Genomic DNA, 22,856 nt, shown 5'->3' with positions numbered 1-22,856 from the left:
TCCCAATTACCTTTTTCCTTTAGCATGATGTTCAAGGCCGCTTGGATCCACCAACCACGTCAGTTCATTGCATTCACACCCCCACCTCAGCCAGAGCTGTGATTATTTCCTTCATGATTACATTTTTCAGTCACTATTTATTTATTGCCATTTTATGTTAATATTTCTCATTCACCTCAAAGATGATGAAGAAACGGAATCCACGGAAACTTCCATCCTGAAAAGCCATCTTGTCAATGATGAGCCAGTTTTAGCAAGTCCAGATTTGCTGTCTGAAGTGTGTGAAATGAAGCAAGACTTGATAAAAATGAGTGCAATTCTAACTATTGATGCTACTCAAAAGCCATTTTCCGCTAAAAATAAAGAACTTGAAAGAACCGAAGAAGATCCAGGAGAACCGTTTGAAATAGTTGGAAAGGTAAAAGAAGATTTGGAAAAAGTCAATGAAATTCTCAGAACTGGAACCTACTCTAGAGGAAAACATGAAGAAGCTCACTCTTCAAAATCATATAACAAAGATGAAGAGTGGGTTGTTGTAGGAGCTGAAGAAATAGCAGAAGCCAAACTAAGAGCCCTCCAGCAAGATTCCGAAGCACCATGCATAGAAATACGTATAGGCCGAGTGGAGAAACTTAGAATAAAAGCGGAAATGCATGACATGGTTAATTATCTTACAAACGACCTAAATTCTTATTCAACTGATTCTACAACCTCAAGTGGAATTGAAACACAGAAAACAGAACAACGTAAACTTCCACTAGAAATCAAGAAACCAATTCGCAGGAAACTTAGAGAAAGAAGGAGGCAAGAAGAGCTGTATGGTACAAGTGACTCATCAGGGCCAACAACATTTAGTTCGGAAGAGTCATTAGATGATGAAATTGGCCTTACTATAGTATCTGCTCCAACTGTAAAAGAAGTTTCACCAGTTATTGAAGAAACACCAATCGGGTCAATAAAAGACAAAGTGAAAGCTCTTCAGAAACGAGTTGAAGAAGAACAAATGGGACTTTCAAGCATATCAAGCAAAGTACAGGTAAAGGATATTGTTTCTGAGCCTGCCAAGCAACCAAGTGCAGTGTCTGTAGTGAAGCCACCAGTTTCACCATCTTCTAAAACTGAAAAGTTGGAAGAAACTATGTCCGTTCGTGAATTAATGAAAGCATTTCAGTCAGGTCATGATCCATCTAAGGAGAGATCTGGACTTTTTGAGTACAAAACAATAAAATCTGTACAAAAGCAAGGCTCTGTAGAAAGCAAGTTAGGAGATAGTACAGTTCCAATTTCTGATAGTAATAAATTGATAGATACAGTGACAGAACATTTAGCTTGTAGTGAAAGTGAGCAGAAGTCCCCCAAAGACCATGTAAGGTTAAAGTCAATCTCCGATAACCAAAAAGAGTACAAGGGAAGTCCAACATTACCCCCTATTGATATTAAAGAGGTAGTGACTCAGATCCATGAACCTTTTCATTCAATTAATGATGAGGAAATCTATAACGAACGATCAACTATAAGATTAAGAGTTAGCAGCAGTGACCAAGATGTTGATCCACAAATTAGCCCTGACAGGAAAACATCCACAGACTTTTCAGACGTTATTAAAGAAGAGCTTGAAGATAATGACAATTATTTACAATTTAAACATCTCCCAGAAATTGAAGGTGTTCAGTTAAATTTAGATCAAGTACTCATTAGCCCATTTAATATAACCATTCCTTCTGAATATGGAACAGATGACTTTCTACCTGCTTTACATTTACAAGGTGGTGCATATGATGATAGCTCAGATAGTCTTAAGCATGAAGGGGTTGCCGATTCACCAAGTGGCAGCTTATTGGAAGGAACACCTCATATGAGCTCTGAAGACAGCTACAAACATGAAGGTTTAGCAGAGACTCCAGGAACAAGCCCTGAAAGCCTATCAGTTTCACCAAAGAAATCCGAAGAACAGACCGATGATCAGCTTAACACAGAAAAAGAGGATGCACATGACACTAAATCTGTTACTAAAACAGAAAATAAGGATAACAAATTGACTGAAGTAGACAACAATATCACACACGTAAACCAAGTTCACAGTGATGAAAAATCTCATGATACTGAAGAATGTCCATTAGACTTTAAAGATTATTTAGCTAAAGGTGAATGTCATGGAACTTTAAAAAGCCCTCAAGGACTAGAATTAATTTTCCCTACTAAAAATGTTCAAGATGATGAGGTCAGCAGCCCTGTGGCTGATGACTCGGTAGCAATTAGTCATCAGGATTCATTGGAAGCAAGCCCAGTGTTAGAAGACAATTCTTCACATAAAACTCCTGATTCATTAGAACCAAGTCCTTCAAAAGAATCACCATGTCATGACTCACTTGAGAGTAGCCCAGTTGAGCAAAAAATTAAGTCTAGTATCTTTATAGGCTCAGCTCTTCATGCAAATTTGAAATCAGACCTGGCATCAGAGTTGGCTCTTCGTTCTAGAATTCTCAGAGATCCAGATGGAAGTGCTGAAGATGATAGCATAGAACAGACTTCACTCATGGAAAGCTCTGGCAAAAGTCCACTTTCCCCTGATACTCCCAGTTCTGAAGAGATAAGTTATGATGTTACACCCAAAATACAAGACCTACAGGCATTCTCTACCCTTCCAAAGCCAGGTATAATTCCAGAAGTTTCTGAAGAGCAAGAAGAAGATCCAGAAAATGAGCCAAAAAAAAGATTTACACCTGAAGAAGAAATGTTCAAAATGGTCGCAAAGATAAAAATGTTTGATGAGCTGGAGCAAGAAGCAAAGCAGAAAAGAGAATATAAAAAAGAATTCAAGGCAGAAGAATATATATCAGGAAGTGACTCAAAAACCTCAAATGATGATGACATTGAAGAGAATGGTATTAAATTAGTGCATGATGAAGATGTTCAGATTGTAGTCAAGTCTGTAGAAAGCAGAAAAAGTAGTTCATCTTCAGAAAGTGAACCAGAATTAACCCAGTTGAAAAAAGGAGCAGACTCCGGTTTATTGCCAGACCCTGTAATAAGAGTTCAACCTCCATCTCCACTACCACCAAGCTTAGATTCTGGTTCAAGCCCTGAGGACACAGCTTTTCAACCAATTAAAGACTCATTCAAGACGGTAGAGGTCCAGGCAGATGACATTAGCAGCCAAAACACAGAACAAACAATACACAGTGGTCATGAAAGTCCCACTTTCACTGAAGATAAAGTTTTGACAGTTGAGGCTGATATTAAAGAGACCTGTATTTCATCATCAATGAAAACACATGTACATGAGAATATTAGTACAGAGCAGTCAATCACACAAAATCTTACAGATAATGTTCAAGATGCACATGAAAGTGCATCTGATTTTAAAGAGATAATCAATGTAGAAAAAGATCATATAGCTTCTTGCGATGTATCTGTCAAGGAACCCTATGTTTCTCAGTGTTCAGAACTCACATCAGTGTATAACAATGTAACATATCCAATTCAGAGTGATATATCTCTTTTTGATGATAGCAGTGCATGTAAATCATTTGCTTCATCATCATTAGTGATTCAGAATGATTTCTGTCAAACATCGGTATCTTCACAATCACAAAATGACACAATAGAGCATGACCGTACTGTCTCAGTGCCTGAAATCACAAGTCCTTATGAAAATGTCCCAATAGAACACTTTTTTACTAGTCAAGACTCTGCACATGACATAAGTATGGTTGAAAGCCTATCACACGGTAAAGATGAAGATACCTTCCAGCAGGAAAAAGGTGCACCCAGGTTTTCCTCAACTGATAGTGAATGTTTTAAAACAGATGCCTTAATAAGTGAAACCACAGAACATCAAAGTGAACACATTATTATAACTAAATCGGAAGCTGAACCAGACTCATGGAGTTCCATCAGAGAAGATGATGAAGCTTTTGAAGCACGTGTTAAAGAAGAAGAGCAAAAAATATTTGGGTTGATGGTAGATAAACAGTCACAGGGAACTACACCTGACACTACTCCAGCACGTACACCCACTGAAGAGGGCACTCCATCCAGTGAGCAAAATCCCTTTATGTTTCAAGAAGGGAAACTTTTTGAGATGACCCGCAGTGGAGCTATAGATATGACCAAAAGAAACTATCCCGATGAAAGCTTTCACTTTTTTCAAATAGGACAGCAGTGTGCAGAAGGTGTACAAGAGGACATCAAAGAAGAGAGTGGAGAAGAAGAGTCACCAAATCATGAAAGTTTATCAGATCCATTTTCTGTTGTAGAAACTGATGTAACAGAAAGTGAATTACAAGATACAACAGAATCCCCGTTTGATAGTCAGTCGATTGGTGAATCTGAAGTAGATGTTGATGATATTGAAACAGACACTAATAAAACAGAGCAAAAGTTAAGAATTAAAATGGGTGTTTCTGCTTCCTCAAAAACATCTAAAAAGGATGCTGAAGTGATTTCTGCAGAGGAGAATTTAACAAATGTGTCAAATACTCAGGAGTACTATGATAGTTCACTAGACTCTTGGACACCATCTCCCGATTATTCTACAGTAGATATGCAAATAGATTTTGCTACCATCCCAAAGTTTGTGGCTTCTGAACGAGATGAATCCCCAGAATCTTCACCAGAAGAACAGAAGTCTGTAATTGAAATCCCAACTGCAGATGTAGAAAGTGGATCCTCTTTTCTATTAAACTCCAAAATTCCTGTAAGATCTGTTTCGTCAATATGTGAAGAAAGTCCACAAAGTTTTATATCTGCTAATACTGAAAGCTGCTTTACAAATGTTGGCCTTACAATGGGGGAAGATCAAAAGCCAAAGTCCAAGATCCCTGTTAAAACAACTTTAACTAAAACTGAACAATCCTTTACATTTCCAGATAGATCTAGTAGCAAAATACCTGTGAAACAAGATAATAGAACTAAATCGGAGTCTGATGCTCGTACATCAGATTCTAAAATAAAAACAACCATTAAAACCAAAAGTTGCACAGAATCTCATTGTGAGATTTCTGAAAGGTTTAGCCAGGTAGTTAAGGGAGAAAGTGTTGAGGTAACTAAGCAAATATCATCAAAACTTCCAGTGAAAGCTAAGAGTTTGTCACCTGCCCAATCATCATCATCATCAGCAACAACAGAGCAGGAACGTTTCTTTGAAATGTACAAGAATTCTATTGATTTCTTCGAAGAAATTAGTGATGAGGCATCAAAATTAGTGGACAGGCTTACCCAGGCTGAAAAGGAGCAAGAACAACTATCTGACGATGAGAGCAGTGCCTTTGATATTTCAGTCATTGAAAATCTTCCAATGTCTGGAACCCAGCCATCTGTTCCAGAAGACATCTTTGATACGAGACCTATATGGGATGAGTCAGTAGAAACCCAAATTGAACGTATTCCAGATGACCATAGCCATGACATTGCACAAGGTATTTGCCAAAGAAATTGGGATTTTCCTTTGTTATGCATGTCATAGATTTTGAATTCACTTTCTGTGTTTTGTGAACATTCTTTTGTGGTGATTGTTTTTGTTGATGCATGTCGTGTCTGTTTTTTATGTTGTAAAAAGTCATCACTATCTGTGACACAAATCTCAAGATTGGACATTGTGAAGGCTTAATAAAGCTATAAAATGACCCATAATATGAAGGGTCATTTAGCTCAGTGTGAAGGTTTGCAAAGACTGATCTTTTTGTAACAAACATGGACTACCTTGACTAAAATAATAAATACATGTGGTCAGGCTCGGACTGGCTCACAGGTGAACAGGGGAATCCCCTGGTTGGGCCCCTGTGGAGATCTAGGCCCCCAACCTTACTGTATGGGCATTATTGTCATAATTTACTTGATTCTCTCTGTACAGAAAAAGCAGAATCCCATCATTCATTAACCAAACTACCCAGTTCATTATTACCGTATATACTCAAGTATAAGCCGAGAATTTCAGCCCATTTTTTTAGACTGAAATTGCCCCTCTCGGCTTATACTCGAATCATACCCAGGGGTCGGCTGGGGAGGGGGACCGGCAGCTGTCTAATAATACTCACCTGATCCTGGCGTGGTCCCTGCATGTCCCTGGTTCTCCAGGTGCCGGCAGCTTCTTCCTGTAGTGAGCGGTCACATGGTACCGCTCATTACAGTAATGAATATCGACTCCACTCCCATAGGGGTGGAGCCGCATATTAATTACTGTAATGAGCGGTACTATGTGACCGCTCACTACAGGAAGAAGCTGCCGGCGCCAGGAAACAGACGTGCGGGGACTGCGCCAGGAGCAGGTGAGTATAACGCAGTGTGCGATATTCACCTGCTCCCTGTTCCACAATCGGCGCCGCTGTGTCTTCTGCGTCCTCTGCACTGACGCTCAGGTCAGAGGGCGTGATGACGCAATTAGTGCGCGCCGCCCTCTGCCTGAACAGTCAGTGCAGAAGACACGGAAGACACAGCAGCGGCCGTCGGTGGAATGGGAAAGGTGAGTATAGCAAGTGCCGGGGGCCTGAGAGGTGAGTATGTGATTTTTTAATCGCAGCAACAGCAAATGGGGCAAATATCTGTATGGAGCATCTTATGGGGCCTTGTGCAGCATTATATGGGGCAAATATCTGTATGGGGCCATGTGCAGCATTATATGGGGCAAATATCTGTATGGAGCATCTTCTGGGGCCATGTGCAGCATTATATGGGGCAAATATCTGTATGGAGCATCTTATGGGGCCATAATCCGCATTTGTGGAGCATTATACGGGGCAAATGTGTCTATGGAGCATCTTATGGGCCATAATCAGCATTTGTGCAGCACTGTATGGGGAAAATGTCTGTATGGAGCATCTTATGGGGCCTTAATCAACATTTGTGCAGCATTATATGGGGCTAATATCTCTATGGAGCATCTTATGGGGCCATAAAACGCATTTGTGGAGCATTATACGGGGCAAATGTGTCTATGGAGCATCTTATGGGGCCATAATCAGCGTTTGTGCAGCATTATATGGGGCATATTATAATATGGAGCATCTTATGGAGCCCATCATACACTGTATGGAGCATTATATGGGGCGTATTTTGTATGCAGCATCTTATGGGGCCCATCATGAACTGTATGGAGCATTATATGGGGCTCCTGATTCAATATGGATATTCAAAAACACTTAAACTACTGATGTCTCAATTAATTTTACTTTTATTGTTATCTATTTAATTTTTGAAATTTACGAGTAGCTGCTGCATTTTCCACCCTAGGGTTATACTCGATTAATTAAGTTTTCCCAGTTTATTGTGGCAAAATTAGGGGGGTCGGCTTATACCCGGGTCGGCTTATACTCGAGTATATACAGTATATAGAGATATAGGTAAATTTGGGAACCAGGGTCAAGTAATATTTGTATGCAGGTGAAAAGTAGGCCCCAAAATCAATGTTACCGGTGGGCCTTTGGCACATCAGTCCGACACTGCATGTGGTGCTTTTTCTGCTTCGGCGGTTGTCACTATACACTTCTCATCTATTGTTAATTCCCTTGGCTTTTACCCTAGGTTTATGATTTTGCACTGAAATGTAAACACATTGGATTGTTTAATATAAATAAATATAACCATCTTTGCATCTGACATAGTGCCCGATTTGTTTCTATTTTTCAATAATAAGTACCGTAGATAATAAGAATTTATCTTTAATTATATAGCGCCAACATATTTTGCAGTGCTTTATAATTCAACAGTTCATATACAAGTCATAAGTAACAACGTTAAAGATAATACAATAATTAAAGCAAAGATAATGATGACCCTGCCCGTAAGAGCTTACAATCTACAAGTAGAGCTAGGAGTTGCAGAAATTGCATAACCTATATTTAGACATATGCACAAGGCATTTGGTTGTCTATGATTTCATTCAAAGTTTTGAATTACAGTAAAAAAAGTTATTATATGTCAATAAACATGTATAATTATCAAGAATGATTCCCGGGAACAATGATTATGAAGGCCTTCAAAATCCTTTTTCCTCATTCATGCAGCTAATCTTTCAGCGGTAAAAACACTTTGCAAATACTTCCCTTGTACCTATACAGATCTGAATACAACCTACCTGCTTAATCTTATCCTATAGGTTAGCAAAATAAAGGCAGACATGGAGAGCAGAATCAGACAACACTGAGTTTGTTAGAAGTCTGTAACCATGGAGATTTATCGGTATGCAGAGGAGCTGTGCACACAAATACTATGATATTTTTAATTAAGGCTGTTACCATAGTTGCTTTAATATTTATTGCACACAGATCCTGAGAATGAAGAGTGGACAATACTAATGGAAAAAAAAGTTCAACCTCTGTCTCTTTTTAGTCATTTTAGTTTCATATTACACTGGTCAACAGCATTTTTGGTGCCAAAGATATTTCATCGAATTTAGGGTATTTTTGGGGTGCTGATTCAGAATATGTCATCAGTTTTGCCAGATTGGCTCAAGTTTTTGAGATTTTTGGTATCTTATTTATAGCACTTGTTGGTAAATGCGACGCATCATCTCATTAATTTCTTTGGATTAGTACTTGAACTGAGCAGTTCTCAATATAGTTTTGTGTTAATTAGTGTTCTAAAAGTTTGTTCATAGCTTGATTTTTGCACTAACTTTATGTTGTTGTCTGTTTTCCAGTGAAAAGCATGAACTCATCAAGAAGAAGTTGTCTTAACGATCCAGACTCATTCTGTTACATTTGTGGTGAATACACACTGCCAAAACATAGAAGAAACATAACAGACTTCGTAAAAAAAGTGTATTTTGCCTATTTTGGGGTTATGCTTGGGGACCAAGACAAGTTTTGGGCACCACACATAGTGTGCAAAGCATGTATCGAATTATTACGAAAATGGAGCAAAGGACAAAGAAAAAGCTTCAAATTTGGTGTTCCAATGGTGTGGAGAGAGCCAAAAAATCATCATGATGACTGTTATTTATGGTAAACACAGGTACAGGCACATCTTCACAATGAGGGACAGGCCTTCTTGCAGATTCCATGTTACTCCCATTTTCGTTTCTTATGCTTATTGAATCCTTGCACTTGCACTGCACAGAAATAACAGTCATCATGATGATTTTTTGGCTCTCTCCACACCATTGGAACACCAAATTTGAAGCTTTTTCTTTGTCCTTTGCTCCATTTTCGTAATAATTCGATACATGCTTTGCACACTATGTGTGGTGCCCAAAACTTGTCTTGGTCCCCAAGCATAACCCCAAAATAGGCAAAATACACTTTTTTTACGAAGTCTGTTATGTTTCTTCTATGTTTTGGCAGTGTGTATTCACCACAAATGTAACAGAATGAGTCTGGATCGTTAAGACAACTTCTTCTTGATGAGTTCATGCTTTTCACTGGAAAACAGACAACAACATAAAGTTAGTGCAAAAATCAAGCTATGAACAAACTTTTAGAACACTAATTAACACAAAACTATATTGAGAACTGCTCAGTTCAAGTACTAATCCAAAGAAATTAATGAGATGATGCGTCGCATTTACCAACAAGTGCTATAAATAAGATACCAAAAATGTCAAAAACTTGAGCCAATCTGGCAAAACTGATAGCATATTCAGAATCAGCACCCCAAAAATACCCCAAATTCATTAAAATATTTTGGACACCAGAAAAAAAATTTTTTTTTGTTGACCTGTGTTATCTGAATGTTTTGTGGGTGCAAAGAGAGAAAAGTTGTATCAGCTTTAGGTGCATTTGGTCCATGATGAGGATGATTCCAGAAAATATCCTCTAATATTCCTTTAAGATGATCACCCATTGGCATTTCTTTAAATCAACTTACGATACTTAATAAATCCAAGGTTAATATTTACTCCATATAGTTAATACTGGGCATCCTGAAATACATGTGATCCACTGGCCTACTTGTTTTTAGACCCATTTGTTCTCATGGTCCTTACTCATGGTTTAAAGGGAACCTATCACCCCGTTTTTTAAAAATTAGATAAAAATAGTGTGAAATAGGGGCAGAGCTGGGCTTTACATTACTGCCTTTTTGGTGCCTTTACACCCCCGTTAGGCTGCCGAAATACCTTTGTGAAGTGGCCGTTTTCTGCTGTCACTCAAGTTGGTCAGGTCGGATGGGCGTGGTCACAGCGCTGTTTCTCCCCCCAGATCAGGCTCATCATTACGTTGGTGGCGTAGTGGTGTGCGCATGTCCAAAGAGAAGATCCACTGCCCAGGAGATTCAAAACAGCGCGGTCTTCGCTATTCGCCGTTTACCGGTGGGCGCGGCCATCTTTCCTGTGGCCGCGCGTGCGCAGATGGAGCGCTCTGCTGCCCGGGGCTTCAGGAAAATGGCCGCGGGATTCCGCGCGTGCGCAGATGGAGATCGCGGCGGCCATTTTCCTGAAGCCCCGGGCAGCAGAGCGCTCCATCTGCGCACGCGCGGCCACAGGAAAGATGGCCGCGCCCACCGGTAAACGGCGAATAGCGAAGACCGCGCTGTTTTGAATCTCCTGGGCAGTGGATCTTCTCTTTGGACATGCGCACACCACTACGCCACCAACGTAATGATGAGCCTGATCTGGGGGAGAAACAGCGCTGTGACCACGCCCATCCGACCTGACCAACTTGAGTGACAGCAGAAAACGGCCACTTCACAAAGGTATTTCGGCAGCCTAACGGGGGTGTAAAGGCACCAAAAAGGCAGTAATGTAAAGCCCAGCTCTGCCCCTATTTCACACTATTTTTATCTAATCTTTAAAAAACGGGGTGATAGGTTCCCTTTAAATAAGGACATTGCATATAAATAGATCTGAAACATGAAGTCCAGTGGTTAACATTTATTTCAGGGTGTCCTCTTAACTATACAGAGAGAATTTTAGCACTCGATTCATAAAGTTTGTCAATTTACTGAAATACCAAAGGGCGTGTGCTGGATTCAACCTAATCAGACACAACAGTAGTAGAGCTCTGCTTCCCCTTTTCCATTTATACGCTCCACACTGGTGCTCGGCCAATGAAAAGTGACCACTTTTTTGCCAATCTTTTATTCCTGCTGCTTTATTACTGCTTAACTACTTTCTGACATTAGACGTAATAATCCGTCCATGGGCCCTGGGCCTATTTGGTTAGGGACGGATTATTATGTCTGCATGATCACCCCTTCGCACACAGGCAATTGCCACCGGGTGTCAGCTGATTCTGACGGCTGACACCCTGCACTTATGCCAGGAGCGGTCACGCATCACTCCTGGCATTTTAACCCCTGAAATGCAGCGATTGAACGAGATCACAGCATTCCGGGAGCCGGCAGAGGGCTGACAGTGTAATGCGGGGTCCCGATCGTTGCCATAGTGACCCGATGTTGTCATGATGAAATCCGGTTCACCAGTGCTAGGAAACTTGCTGCTCATGCGCAGTGCATGATCAGCAAGTTTCTCTGTCAGTGCAGAGCTGACAGTTTCTACAGCATTAGAATGCTGCTGCATCCCCATGCTGTAGAAGCAATCAACCTGCAAAAAAATGATAGTCCCATAGTGGGACTAAGTAAATAAGTAAGAAAAAAAAAGTACAAACATTTTTTTTAAATTGTAAAAATATATATTTTTTAAAAATAATAATAAAAAATAAAAAGATATATATCTATAAATATATATAGATTTATTTATCTATAAATAAATATCTGAATGAAAAAAATATAAACAATAAAAGTACACATATTTGGTATCGCTGAGTCTACAACGACCTGACCTATAAAACTGCCCCACTAGGTAACCCCTTTAGTAAACACCATAAAAAATAAAAAACAAGGCAAAAAACAATACTTTATCATCATACTGCTGAACAAAAAGTGGAATAAAATGTGATAAAAAACAAGGATATAAATAAACATGCTACTGCTGAAAACATAATCTTGTCCCGCAAAAAAACAAGCCACCATACAGCTCCATCAGCGAAAAGATGAAAAAGTTAAAGATTGTAAGTAAGGCTCAGCACGCATTTATCCTGCACTCTGCGCTGAGCGCTTGCATCTTGATTTCCATGTAAATCTCTGAAATACGTGATTCAGACGGAACCTCTGATGGAAGATTCCCTATAATGAGGCAGATGGAGGCACTGTGAACGTCATATTACCTTTGATCCGGCAGTGTCCATCTTTTTTAGGATTGCATAAAAGTGCCGTTGGCCACAGTTTTGTGCACTTCTGGAAAAAAGGACACCGCTCAACAGAGGCCAGACGGAGTCCAGACTAACTCTGCTGCCTCATTAGAGTGAATGGTTTCCTCAGGGGTTTCATGTGAATCACGTCACTCTGAGATTTAAATGGAAACCCCAAAGTAAGTCTTCAGCATAGAGCACCGGATAACTGTAATCCAAAACTTTATGTAAAATGTTCTTAATAAAACCTTCAACTCAATCCACAAAAAAAAGGAAAGTCCCCACTCTGTCAAATGTCAATGGAAATAATGGGGGCTTCCACATTACTGGTAGTACAAAAGCTCTGGAAAAGTGAAATGGCTCCTCACCCGCCAAAAGAAATTCAGCAGATTCTGCGCTTTCAAATCCAAATGCCCCCTCCCTTCTGAGCCCACGAGTGTACCGAAAGCACATATTGCGTCCACTTTTGGCATTTCTGATGCGTTGGGAGCCCACCTAACAAATGTGATTTTTTATTTTATTTTCACGGCTCAATGTTATAAACTTCTGTGAAGCACCTGGGGGTTCAAGGTGGTGCTGAACATGCATCTAAATACATTCCTTGAGGGATCTAGTTTCCAAAATGGTGTCACTTGTGGGTGTTTTTCACTGTTTAGGCACATCAGGGGACCTCCAAATGGGACATGATGTCCGCTAATGATTCCAGGAAATTTTACATTCAAAAGTCAAATGACGCTCCTTCCCTTCCGAACCTTGCCGTACGCTCAAACAGAAGTTTTCTCCCTCATATGGGGTATCAGCATGCTCAGGAGAAATTAGACAACACATTTTGGGGTACATTTTTTTCTGTTACCCCTGTCAAAATAAAAAAAATGGATCTGAAGTCGATTTTTTTTGTGAAAAATGTTAATTTCTTTATTTTTTCAAAAAATTCCTGTGAAGCACCTAAAGGGTTAATAAACTTCTTGAATGTGATTTTGAGCACCTTGAGGGGTGCAGTTTTTAGAATGGTGTCTCTTTTGGGTATCTTTTATTATATAGACCCCTCAAAGTGACTTCAAATGTGAGGTGGTCCCTAAAAAAATGGTTCTGTAAATCTTGCTTGAAAAATGAAAAAATGCTGGTCAACTTTTAACACTTATAACTTCCTGACAAAAAAAAAATTGGTTCCAAAATTGTGCTGATGTAAAGTGGACTTGTGAGAAATCTTATTTATTAACTATTTTATGTGGCATATCTCTGTGATTTAAAGGCATGAAAATTCAAATTTGGATAATTGTTAAATTTTGAAAATCTATGCCAAATTTTCATTTTTTTTCACAAATAAACCCAAGTTATACCGAAGAAATTTTACCACTGTCACGAAGTACAATATGTCGCGAAAAAACAATCTCAGAATCACGGGGATATGTTGAAGCGTTCCAGAGTTATAACCTCATAAAGTGACAGTGGTCATAGTTGTAAGAATTGGCACCGTTATTAACGTGCAAACCACCCTCAGGAGTAAAGGGGTTAAATTTGCTAAACTGTTCCAGAGATATGGGCCTTTTCTTCTCGTGCTAACTCTTTTAGTCTTTACGAAAGGGGCGTCGCTCATGGGATAATAATGGCGAACATCCTAAAGTCACGCCCCCACAGAATTATGTGAGCAAAATATCATAAAAGACCATAAAAATGCACTAAAAAGACCCATATCTATGGGGGTGTATATATATATATATATATATATATATATATATATATATATATATATATATATTTATATTTAGAGGAGCAGCAAGAATAAGATACGATCAAAAGCTGTCCACTTTTGATGTTCTGATAGGTCCTCTTTAAGGTCCCCATATGCAATTGATGAATTCTGGACCCAATTATTTTGGGGGGCTGGACGACCATCTAATAAGTATGGTAATCTTCTAGATCTTCTTTGACAGATGATGTTGGGGAGAGACTGATCAAGCTGTTAAAATTGTAGTTGCAATCTGTTTCTTTTCATGAACTAAACCTGATGAAAATGAACTGGAGTATAAGTTGGTATACATGCAAAAATAGGAGCATGTTCACACATATGAACGTATACCCTTGCAGTAAGTAAATAAGTAAAAGCAATAGGGCATATAAATAACTCTGGGTACTTCATAAATACCGTTTCCAATCAAAAGAAGCGTAAAAGCCATCTCACCAGCGTCAAGGCATACCACAGGTCGGGATGGTCCTAACCTCTAGCTTTAAAACTTTACCATGTGTCAAAGTGATGTTAAATGTGAATAAGGGCTGAGCAGGACCGGGTCCCAAATGTATACGCAGCAAATAGGAAGCTCTATAAATGTTATGACCAACTGATTATACGGTAATGGTATATCCTAGCAATATGCTGTCACTTTATAAGGTAGTAAAAAAACCTTTATAAACAATGTATATGTATAACAATGTTATATAAACAATGATATACATATAACAATGTTATGTATAACATGTATATTATTAAAGATTGAGATCTATTTGGTAAAGTGGAAGCTGCCAAAAATTGTAGTTTAATGTTGTTCACTCATAGAAAAAAAACTTTGCAAAGTACTAAACTTTCAGAAGCAACAAATTAAATTATTATTAAAAACAAAAGAGGACAGGTATACATAAAAAAAACAGTAAGACTCTTTATATAAAGGGAAAAGAATCGGTACACTTTTCCAACAAGAGGTAAAAAACCACAGACATGCAACGACATTGTAATACATTCTACATGATACAAAAATGGAGTGCTCACTTCACTAATGTAATCAAATGACAATTCTTTATTTAATTATGCAAAAATTCAATTGCAAACATATACAAATGAAAAATAATTCAACAATGAGGTGATCAAAGAGAAGACATAGTATCACCCTGAGGGCAATAATATTGGGTAAGAATTACCAGCTGCTGGGAAGCATTCATAGAGGGAAAATGACATATACTGCATTCACATTTCAATTCTAGTAACTCCCCTGTATAGATCTTATAGTAACCCGTGTTGGTATATAAATATTGATGATCTGAATAGGGGACCCATACTATGATCATGGTTATCTTCCTCTAGCTTTTCAGGTAATATTGGTTATCAGTGATAATACAGTATTCGCAAAGTGCAAATGCATATATCCTTGACCATTGATGGACCTTAACCATAATAAAGTGCCAGTGCAGAGCTCCATGGGGCCACTCACAAATGGCTCATCTTTTCATCATGGCTTTGGCTGCAGAGAATCTGCAGTATAATCTGCATGTACAGCTTTGCTTTGGTCTTGCTGATATGTGCCAAACATCGGTCTACCCTAAGAAGTACGCTGGACACGCACAGGCGCTTCATTCTCATTATTTATCTATTTGAAACTGAGCAGCTGTCCTGTAATTCTCAATAAATGAATATGCAGTCAACTTCACTCTTTGCAGACCTCACACTGATTTGATCTATTAGGTTTTTATATTTTGGTTTTGTAGAAATTTTGCTCTTATTCTCTGTTTCTTTTCACTCTAAAAATGCTTCCAGATCATATTATTACTATAGCAAGATAAAGTGAGATCTTATCACTAGTAACTTTTACATTTGTTTGTTTAACTCTTTCAGAAATAATTACGCACTGGTGACATATTTATTGTTTTGGTTTTTATTCTATAGATTTTGAGGAAGACCAAGAGAGGACAGAGCAGAGACTTGCTCATATTGCTGACCATCTGGGCTTTAGCTGGACTGGTAATGTTTTAAATCGAAATATCTTTATTATTATTAATTGTCATATGGGTGCGTGCCTCTCACAGCAGTATCGCTGCTGTGGAAAGCGGTCAGATACCTGTATTTGCATACTGCTTTGTGTTTTTATGTTATGGTCAAAGTCACAAGAAAAACCTATGTAAGTACATTTACTATTTGTGTATTAAAGGGAAACTGTTAGCAGAGTTATGTTGACAGCAGCATAATATAGGGATAGAGACCCTGATTGCAGCAATGTGTTACTTACAGTGGGGAAAAAAGTATTTAGTCAGCCACCAATTGTGCAAGTTCTCCCACTTAAAAAGATGACAGAGGCGTGACATTGACATCATTGGTAGACCACAGCTATGAGAGTCAAAATGAGAAAACAAATCTAGAAAATCACCTTCCTTGTCTGATGTGGCAAGATTTATTTTGCAAATTATGGTGGAAAATAAGTTTTTGGCCATTAACAAAAGTTCCTCTCAATATTTTGTCATATATCCTATGTTGGCAATGACAAAGGTCAAAGGTTTTCTGTAAGGCCGGTTTCACACTTGCGTTGGGGTAGAGTGCGTAGGGCTGCGTACGTCCTCTCTTAAGCTTCGCCTACTTCCGAACTTCTTCCCTTAAGCTCCGCCTACTTCCGCATGCATCCTGCGTACCTATCTTTAACATTGGGTACGCAGGGATATGCGTTGTATGCGGAAGAGTGGTTTTGATGTGCCTGCTCACCGCACGGGAACGCAACATGTTGCGTTCCCGTACAGTCGGCAGGCACGTGAAAAAGATGCATGCAGACGCATCCGCATACAACGCATGTTCCTGCGTACCCAATGTTAAAGATAGGTACACAGGATCAATGCGGAAGTAGGCAGAGCTTAAGGGAAGCAGTTCGTAAGTAGGCGGAGCTTAAGGGAGGAAGTACGCAGCCCTACGCACACTACCCAAATGCAAGTTTGCAACCGGCCTAAGTCTTCACAAGGTTGGCACACACTGTTGGTGGTATGTTGGCCCATTGCTCCATGCAGATCTCCTCTAGAGCAGTGATGTTTTGGGCCTGTCGCTGGGCAACACGGACTTTCAACTCCCTTCAAAGGTTTTCTATGGGGTTGAGATTTGGAGACTGGCTAAGCTACTCCAGGACCTTCATATGCTTCTTATGAAGCCACTCCTTCATTGCCTTGGTGATGTGTTTGGGATCATTATCATTCTGAAAGACCCATCCACGTTTCATCTTCAATGCCCTTGCTGATGGAAGGAGGTTTGCTCTCAAGATCTCAGGATACATGGCCCCATTCATTTTTTCATGTACATGGAGCAGTCGTCCTGGTCCCTTTGCAGAGAAACAGCCCCAAAGCATGAGGTTGCCACCCCCATGCTTCACAGTAGGTATGGTGTTCTTTGGATGAAACTCAGCATTCAGTCTCCTCCAAACTAGATGAGTTTTGTTTCTACCTTTCTCTGTTCTACTTTGGTTTCATCAGACCATATGACATTCTCCCAATACTCTTCGGGATAATCCAAATGCTCTCTAGCAAACTTCAGACGGGCCCGGACATGTTCTGGCTTAAGCTGGGGGGACATGTCTGTCACTGCGGGATCTTAGTCCCTAGCGGTGTAGTGTGTTACTGAAGCTAGCCTTTGTTACGTTGGTCCCAGCTCTATGCAGGTCATTCACTAGGCCGCCCCGTGTAGTTCTGGGATTTTTGCTCACCGTTCTTGTGATCATTTTGACGGGTCCCACGGGGTGAGATCTTGTGTGGAGCCCCAGATCAAGGGAGATTATCAGTGGTCTTGTATGTCTTCCATTTTCGAAAAGGCTAACAAGTGTTTACCCTACAAACAAGATTAAAATATACCTTTTAATAAATCTCCTTTAACCCCTTCATGACCTTGGGATTTTTCATTTTTCCGTGTTCGTTTTTCACTCCCCTCCTTCCCAGAGCCATAACTTTTTTATTTTTCCGTCAATTTGGCCATGTGAGGGCTTATTTTTTGCGGCACGAGTTGTACTTTTGGTGAAATTGCAAAAAAAGTGCAATCCCGCACTTGTTTTTTGTTTGGCTTTTTTGCTAGGTTCACTAAATGCTAAAATTGAGCTGCCATTATGATTCTCCAGGTCATTACGAGTTCATATACACCTAATATGACTAGGTTCTTTTTTATCTAAGTGGTGAAAAAAATTCCAAACTTTGCTAAAAAAAAAATAAATAAAAAAAAAAAATTGCGCCATTTTCTGATATCCGTAGCGTTTCCATTTTTCATGATCTGGGGTCGGTTGAGGGCTTATTTTTTGCGTGCCTAGCTGACATTTTTAATGATACCATTTCGGTGCAGATACGTTCTTTTGATCGCTCGTTATTGCATTTTAATGCAATGTCGCGGCGACCAAAAAAACGTAATTCTGGCTTTTCGAATTTTTTTTCGCTACGCTGTTTAGTGATCAGGTTAATGCTTTTTTTTTTGATAGATCGGGCGATTCTGAACGCGGCGATACTAAATATGTGTAGATTTGATTTTTTTTTTATTGATTTATTTTGAATGGGGCGAAAGGGGGGTGATTTTAACTTTTATATTTTTTTTATTTTTTCATATTTTTTTTACTTTTTTTTTTACTTTTGCCATGCTTCAATAGCCTCCAACGCGATCGCCTCTGCTACATAGCAGCGATCTTATGTTCGCTGCTATGTAGCAGAAAATCAGGTGTGCTGTGAGCGCCGACCACAGTTTGGCGCTCACAGCTACCGTGCATCAGTAACCATAGAGGTCTCAAGGACCTCTATGGTTACAATGGAGAAGCATTGCCGACCTCCGATCATGTGACGGGGGTCGGCGATGCGCTTATTTCCGGCCGCCCGGCCGGAAGCAGTAGTTAAATGCCGCTGTCTGCGTTTGACAGCAGCATTTAACTAGTTAATAGGCGCGGGCAGATCGCGATTATGCCCGCACCTATTACAGGCACATGTCAGCTGTTCAAAACAGCTGACATGTCCCGGCTTTGATGCGGGCTCACCGCCGGAGCCCGCATCAAAGCGGGGCTTCTGACCTCGGACGGGATAGTACGTCCGAGGTCAGAAAGGGGTTAAATAACAAACATTCACCAAAGCGAGCAACCGTGCTGACTACAAAAAACGTGCACCAGCAACCCTTCCTCAAACTCTGCCTATCAGCGGAGGTTGGCACCCTAAATAAGGTACGAGTATGGCGCCCCTGCTCCTCGGCTGTCCCTGTAACTCCTAGATGGTCCTATGCTGGTGCAGAAAAAAAAAGGCAGCAACACTTACCTGCCCAGATCTTGGAAAAAATGCACTGCAGGGTGCAGCCAGCCCATAAAGCAAGATGTTAGCAACACAGGTGCAAAATACCAGATCAACAGCCACTCTCCACATACCCACTCCTGGAGGGGGTGACTGCCCAGTATACAAGTGCACAATAAAGGCCCACATAGGGCGTTGTTCACACAATGGTACTGCATAGTGTCTGGTTCACAGCCTATTAGTCACGCCCCTACTTTTCGATTAGGCGGGCTGGCCAGCACACTCTCAATGCATCCCAGTGTGAACACCCCTCATGCAAGCCTTATGCTGGTGCAACAATCACCCAATAATCAAAACATAGAGGATAGAAGAATAGGGGTCCTCAAATGAGGAAAAAATATATACAAAGGCAGAGAAACAAAGTGTGAAGGTGCTTATGAACAATGATCAATGTCACATCGATTAAAGTGACATGTGCATAATAAAAATGTACCCTGCTATGCTGTTCCCTGCTACTGGTATTTCTACCTGGCAGCGGGGGTTGGCACCCTACTTGTCAGCGAAATTGACGCACCCGCTACACGGCGGCTGACCCTGCACAGTCCCTTGTGTTGATTCAAACCTAGGCTTATTCACATAAATAGAAAGGCAGGTCCATCAGCTAGAAAAATATAAGCATTTATAGTTGCTGAATGGAAAGTTTTTGAAAACTTGATAAATTCAATGTACACTAACAGCAAGCAAGGGTACTTAAGGTTTAGATGTCCAGAAGGACCTCTACGCGTTTTACCATTAGGATCATCAGGATGTCAGATATGTTGCTGCATGGTGAACATCAGTGCTCACTCTTATATAGATATTCCAGTATGCTTCACGGCACTCACGCTAAACTCCAGAGGTATGCATCAACTAATACATCATCAGGTATAGTCCATTGCCAAATAAATACTTCAAGAAAATGGTGTTTAACCTCTAGATTTTCCAAAACCGCGCCAACATCACAGCACATGCACAAAGATACTGTATTTTGACCCATCAGCGGATCCGGAGGGGGGAACACCGGAAGCGCTTCAATAGCTTATACAGCGTGTGCTCCACATGGAACGCATACCCATTTCCTGTTCACAATGATTCCTACTGCGCATGTCTATGACGCGGGACCCTCAATCCTGGAAGTGAAGAGCTGGGTACCGGACCTAGATCATCTATTGTAGTCCGGTGCTTTCCAAGCTGGAACGCAGGTCTCGATTTTACTGCAATAAATGGGTAACATAACATTAGTATAGATCATATTATATGTCCATCAGATTTATATAAGATCCAGTACATAATTATGGATCACAAATACAAATTGTAACAGAAGGAGAACATAATGAAGGAATATTGATTAGAGAGCAATATCAGAATCCACATTACTAAGAATGGAGTTGATAAATATACCAATCCTCACAACAATATGTGACCCCCATAAAAAGGGGGTATAACTGAGCAAGTAATTCATATTTATAGTCCACAATTCAGAACAACAAGGTAATAATAACCAAATACGCCAACCTAATTAACCTCAAAGGAAGCATGCTTAGGCAAGATTTTAATTGATACCCTCAGGGGTTAAAGAATCTAATCAATGAATCCAGGCACACTCCTTCTGGAGTAATAATTTGTCCAGATTACCACCCCGTGGGTTTGGTGTGACCACTTAATTGATGCTAAAGGCAATGTCACCGGTATTGCCCTGGTGTACCCCATTTACATGTCTAGCCAAAGGGGTATCCCTTTTGTGCCTAATGTCACCAATGTGCTCGCCAACCCTCCTTTTAAATTCGCTTGTGGTTTTACCAACGTAGTCTTTGGGGCAACAACAAGATGCTACATAAACAAGCCCCATGGACCTACAATTGGAGAAATCTCGCAGGTAAAATGTCTTCCATTTTCCTATTGCTCCCACCGTTTATTTCATCACACCAAGCTGCTTGCCTATTGCAGCTTCAGTCTTTCCAGCCTGGTGCAGGGCTACAATTTTGTTTCTGGTGTTCCTTGACAGCTCTTTGGTCTTCACCATAGTGGAGTTTGGAGTGTGACTGTTTGTGGTTGTGGACAGATGTCTTTTATACTGATAACAAGTTCAAACAGGTGCCATTACTACAGGTAATGAGTGGAGGACAGAGGAGCCTCTTAAAGAAGAAGTTACAGGTCTGTGAGAGACAGAAATCTTGCATGTTTTTAGGTGACCAAATACTTAATTCCCACCATAATTTGCAAAATAAATCTTGCCAAATCAGACAAGGTGATTTTCTGGATTTGTTTTTTCATTTTGACTCTCATAGTTGTGGTCTACCTATGATGTCAATTACAGGCCTCTCTCATCTTTTTAAGTGGGAGAACTTGCACGATTGGTGGCTGACTAAATACTTTTTTCCCCACTGTAGTTTACTTGTTGCAGCAGTTATGATAGAATGACAGTTTTCTCTGTTGCAGATCTTGGAGATGTTTAGCTGTGCATAACTTCAGCAGCACCACATCTTTCTGTGTACATTGTATAGTGACAAAAAGCTGCTAATCGGTGTTGGGGGCGTGGTTGGACTAGTATATACGAGACCAGTGGTCCTGTGGTGATAATCTCATAATGATAAAACACTGATTGTATTGAAACAGCAAAATACTAATCTTTACCACTGACCCTACCAATTAATTGAGAATTATTACTTCTATTATAAAAGACTTCTCTGCAGTTTTGTGCTATAATATAAATGATAAAAAAAATCTACAATTTGAAGCTTTTTTGTAGACCACGTAACCAAAAAATTGATATAAAAATAATTTCCTAATAACTGGGAAAAACATCATGTCCCGTATTTAGGAATTATAATTACCAATTGTTTACATAAGGTACTAGATGAAAATCTGAAGCTGCTACAAAAACAGATTTAAAAAATATTGATAATTTTGATAAAACAAATACCTCTTGGCTTGGTAGGATTGTCTTATATAAAATGATAGTCCTACCAAAACTTCACTATATCTTTAGAACTGTTCCAATTCAGATTCCAGATATATGGATTAAGACCTTCCATAAGCAAATGTCAAAATTTATATGGAATAAAAAATCACCAAGAGTAGCCAAATCATTACTATATAAGAACATATGAAACGGAGACATTGGTCTCCCAAATCTACAGGCCTACTCTGAGGCTAATATCATAATGCAGAGCAGAAAATGGCTTATAGATGAAGCCACAACCTGCTGGGCAGAAATGGGAAAACCCTTACAATGGATGATACAAAATATGATATGAATATATGTTTTTCGTCTGAGTCATGGAAAGAAACAATTTAAATAACATACAAATCAAATGTAAATGCTAATTTTCATGAGAAACATTTTAAAATCTTATCTCGTTGGATCTATACACCTGTCAGATTAAAGAAGATTTTTGAGGACGGATCGGACTTATGTTGGAGGAACTGTACTCAAAAAGCTAACATATTACATATTATCTGCTCATGTCCTAAAATAAATTGACCTGTGGAAAGAAGTAGCTCATTTACTGAGCAATATTAGCAACTCTGTAGTTGAATTGTCTTCTCAACTGGTTTTGTTCTCGCTTGATTCAAATCGACTCCCCCCAAAATTAAACATTTCGTAATCCATCAATTTGCTGTAACAAAAATACTTATAGCATCTAAGTGGAAATCAATAGATGTTCTGAAAAGAATGTCTACCCATATTTCTTTCGAGCATTC

General features: G+C 39.7%; 1 protein-coding gene across 3 annotated transcripts in view; it reads left to right on the top strand.

Annotated features, from left to right (window-relative positions):
- ANK2 (ankyrin 2) overlaps positions 1-22,856 on the top strand; it is a 648,838-nt gene that overhangs the window by 580,647 nt on the left and 45,335 nt on the right. For 2 of the 3 annotated variants that reach the window (XM_077278822.1, XM_077278815.1), the window contains exon 37: positions 15,781-15,855. In XM_077278822.1, coding sequence (XP_077134937.1) covers positions 15,781-15,855 — 75 coding nt within the window. Of the gene's footprint in view, positions 1-182; positions 5,421-15,780; positions 15,856-22,856 lie in introns of all 3 variants that reach the window. The other variant, XM_077278806.1, reaches the window with a different exon arrangement.

This window comes from Ranitomeya variabilis, chromosome 1, assembly GCF_051348905.1.
Source record: "Ranitomeya variabilis isolate aRanVar5 chromosome 1, aRanVar5.hap1, whole genome shotgun sequence".
Taxonomy (NCBI): Eukaryota; Metazoa; Chordata; class Amphibia; order Anura; family Dendrobatidae; genus Ranitomeya; species Ranitomeya variabilis.
Note: the sequence above shows the minus strand (reverse complement) of the source record. Positions and strands in the feature narration are given on the sequence as shown.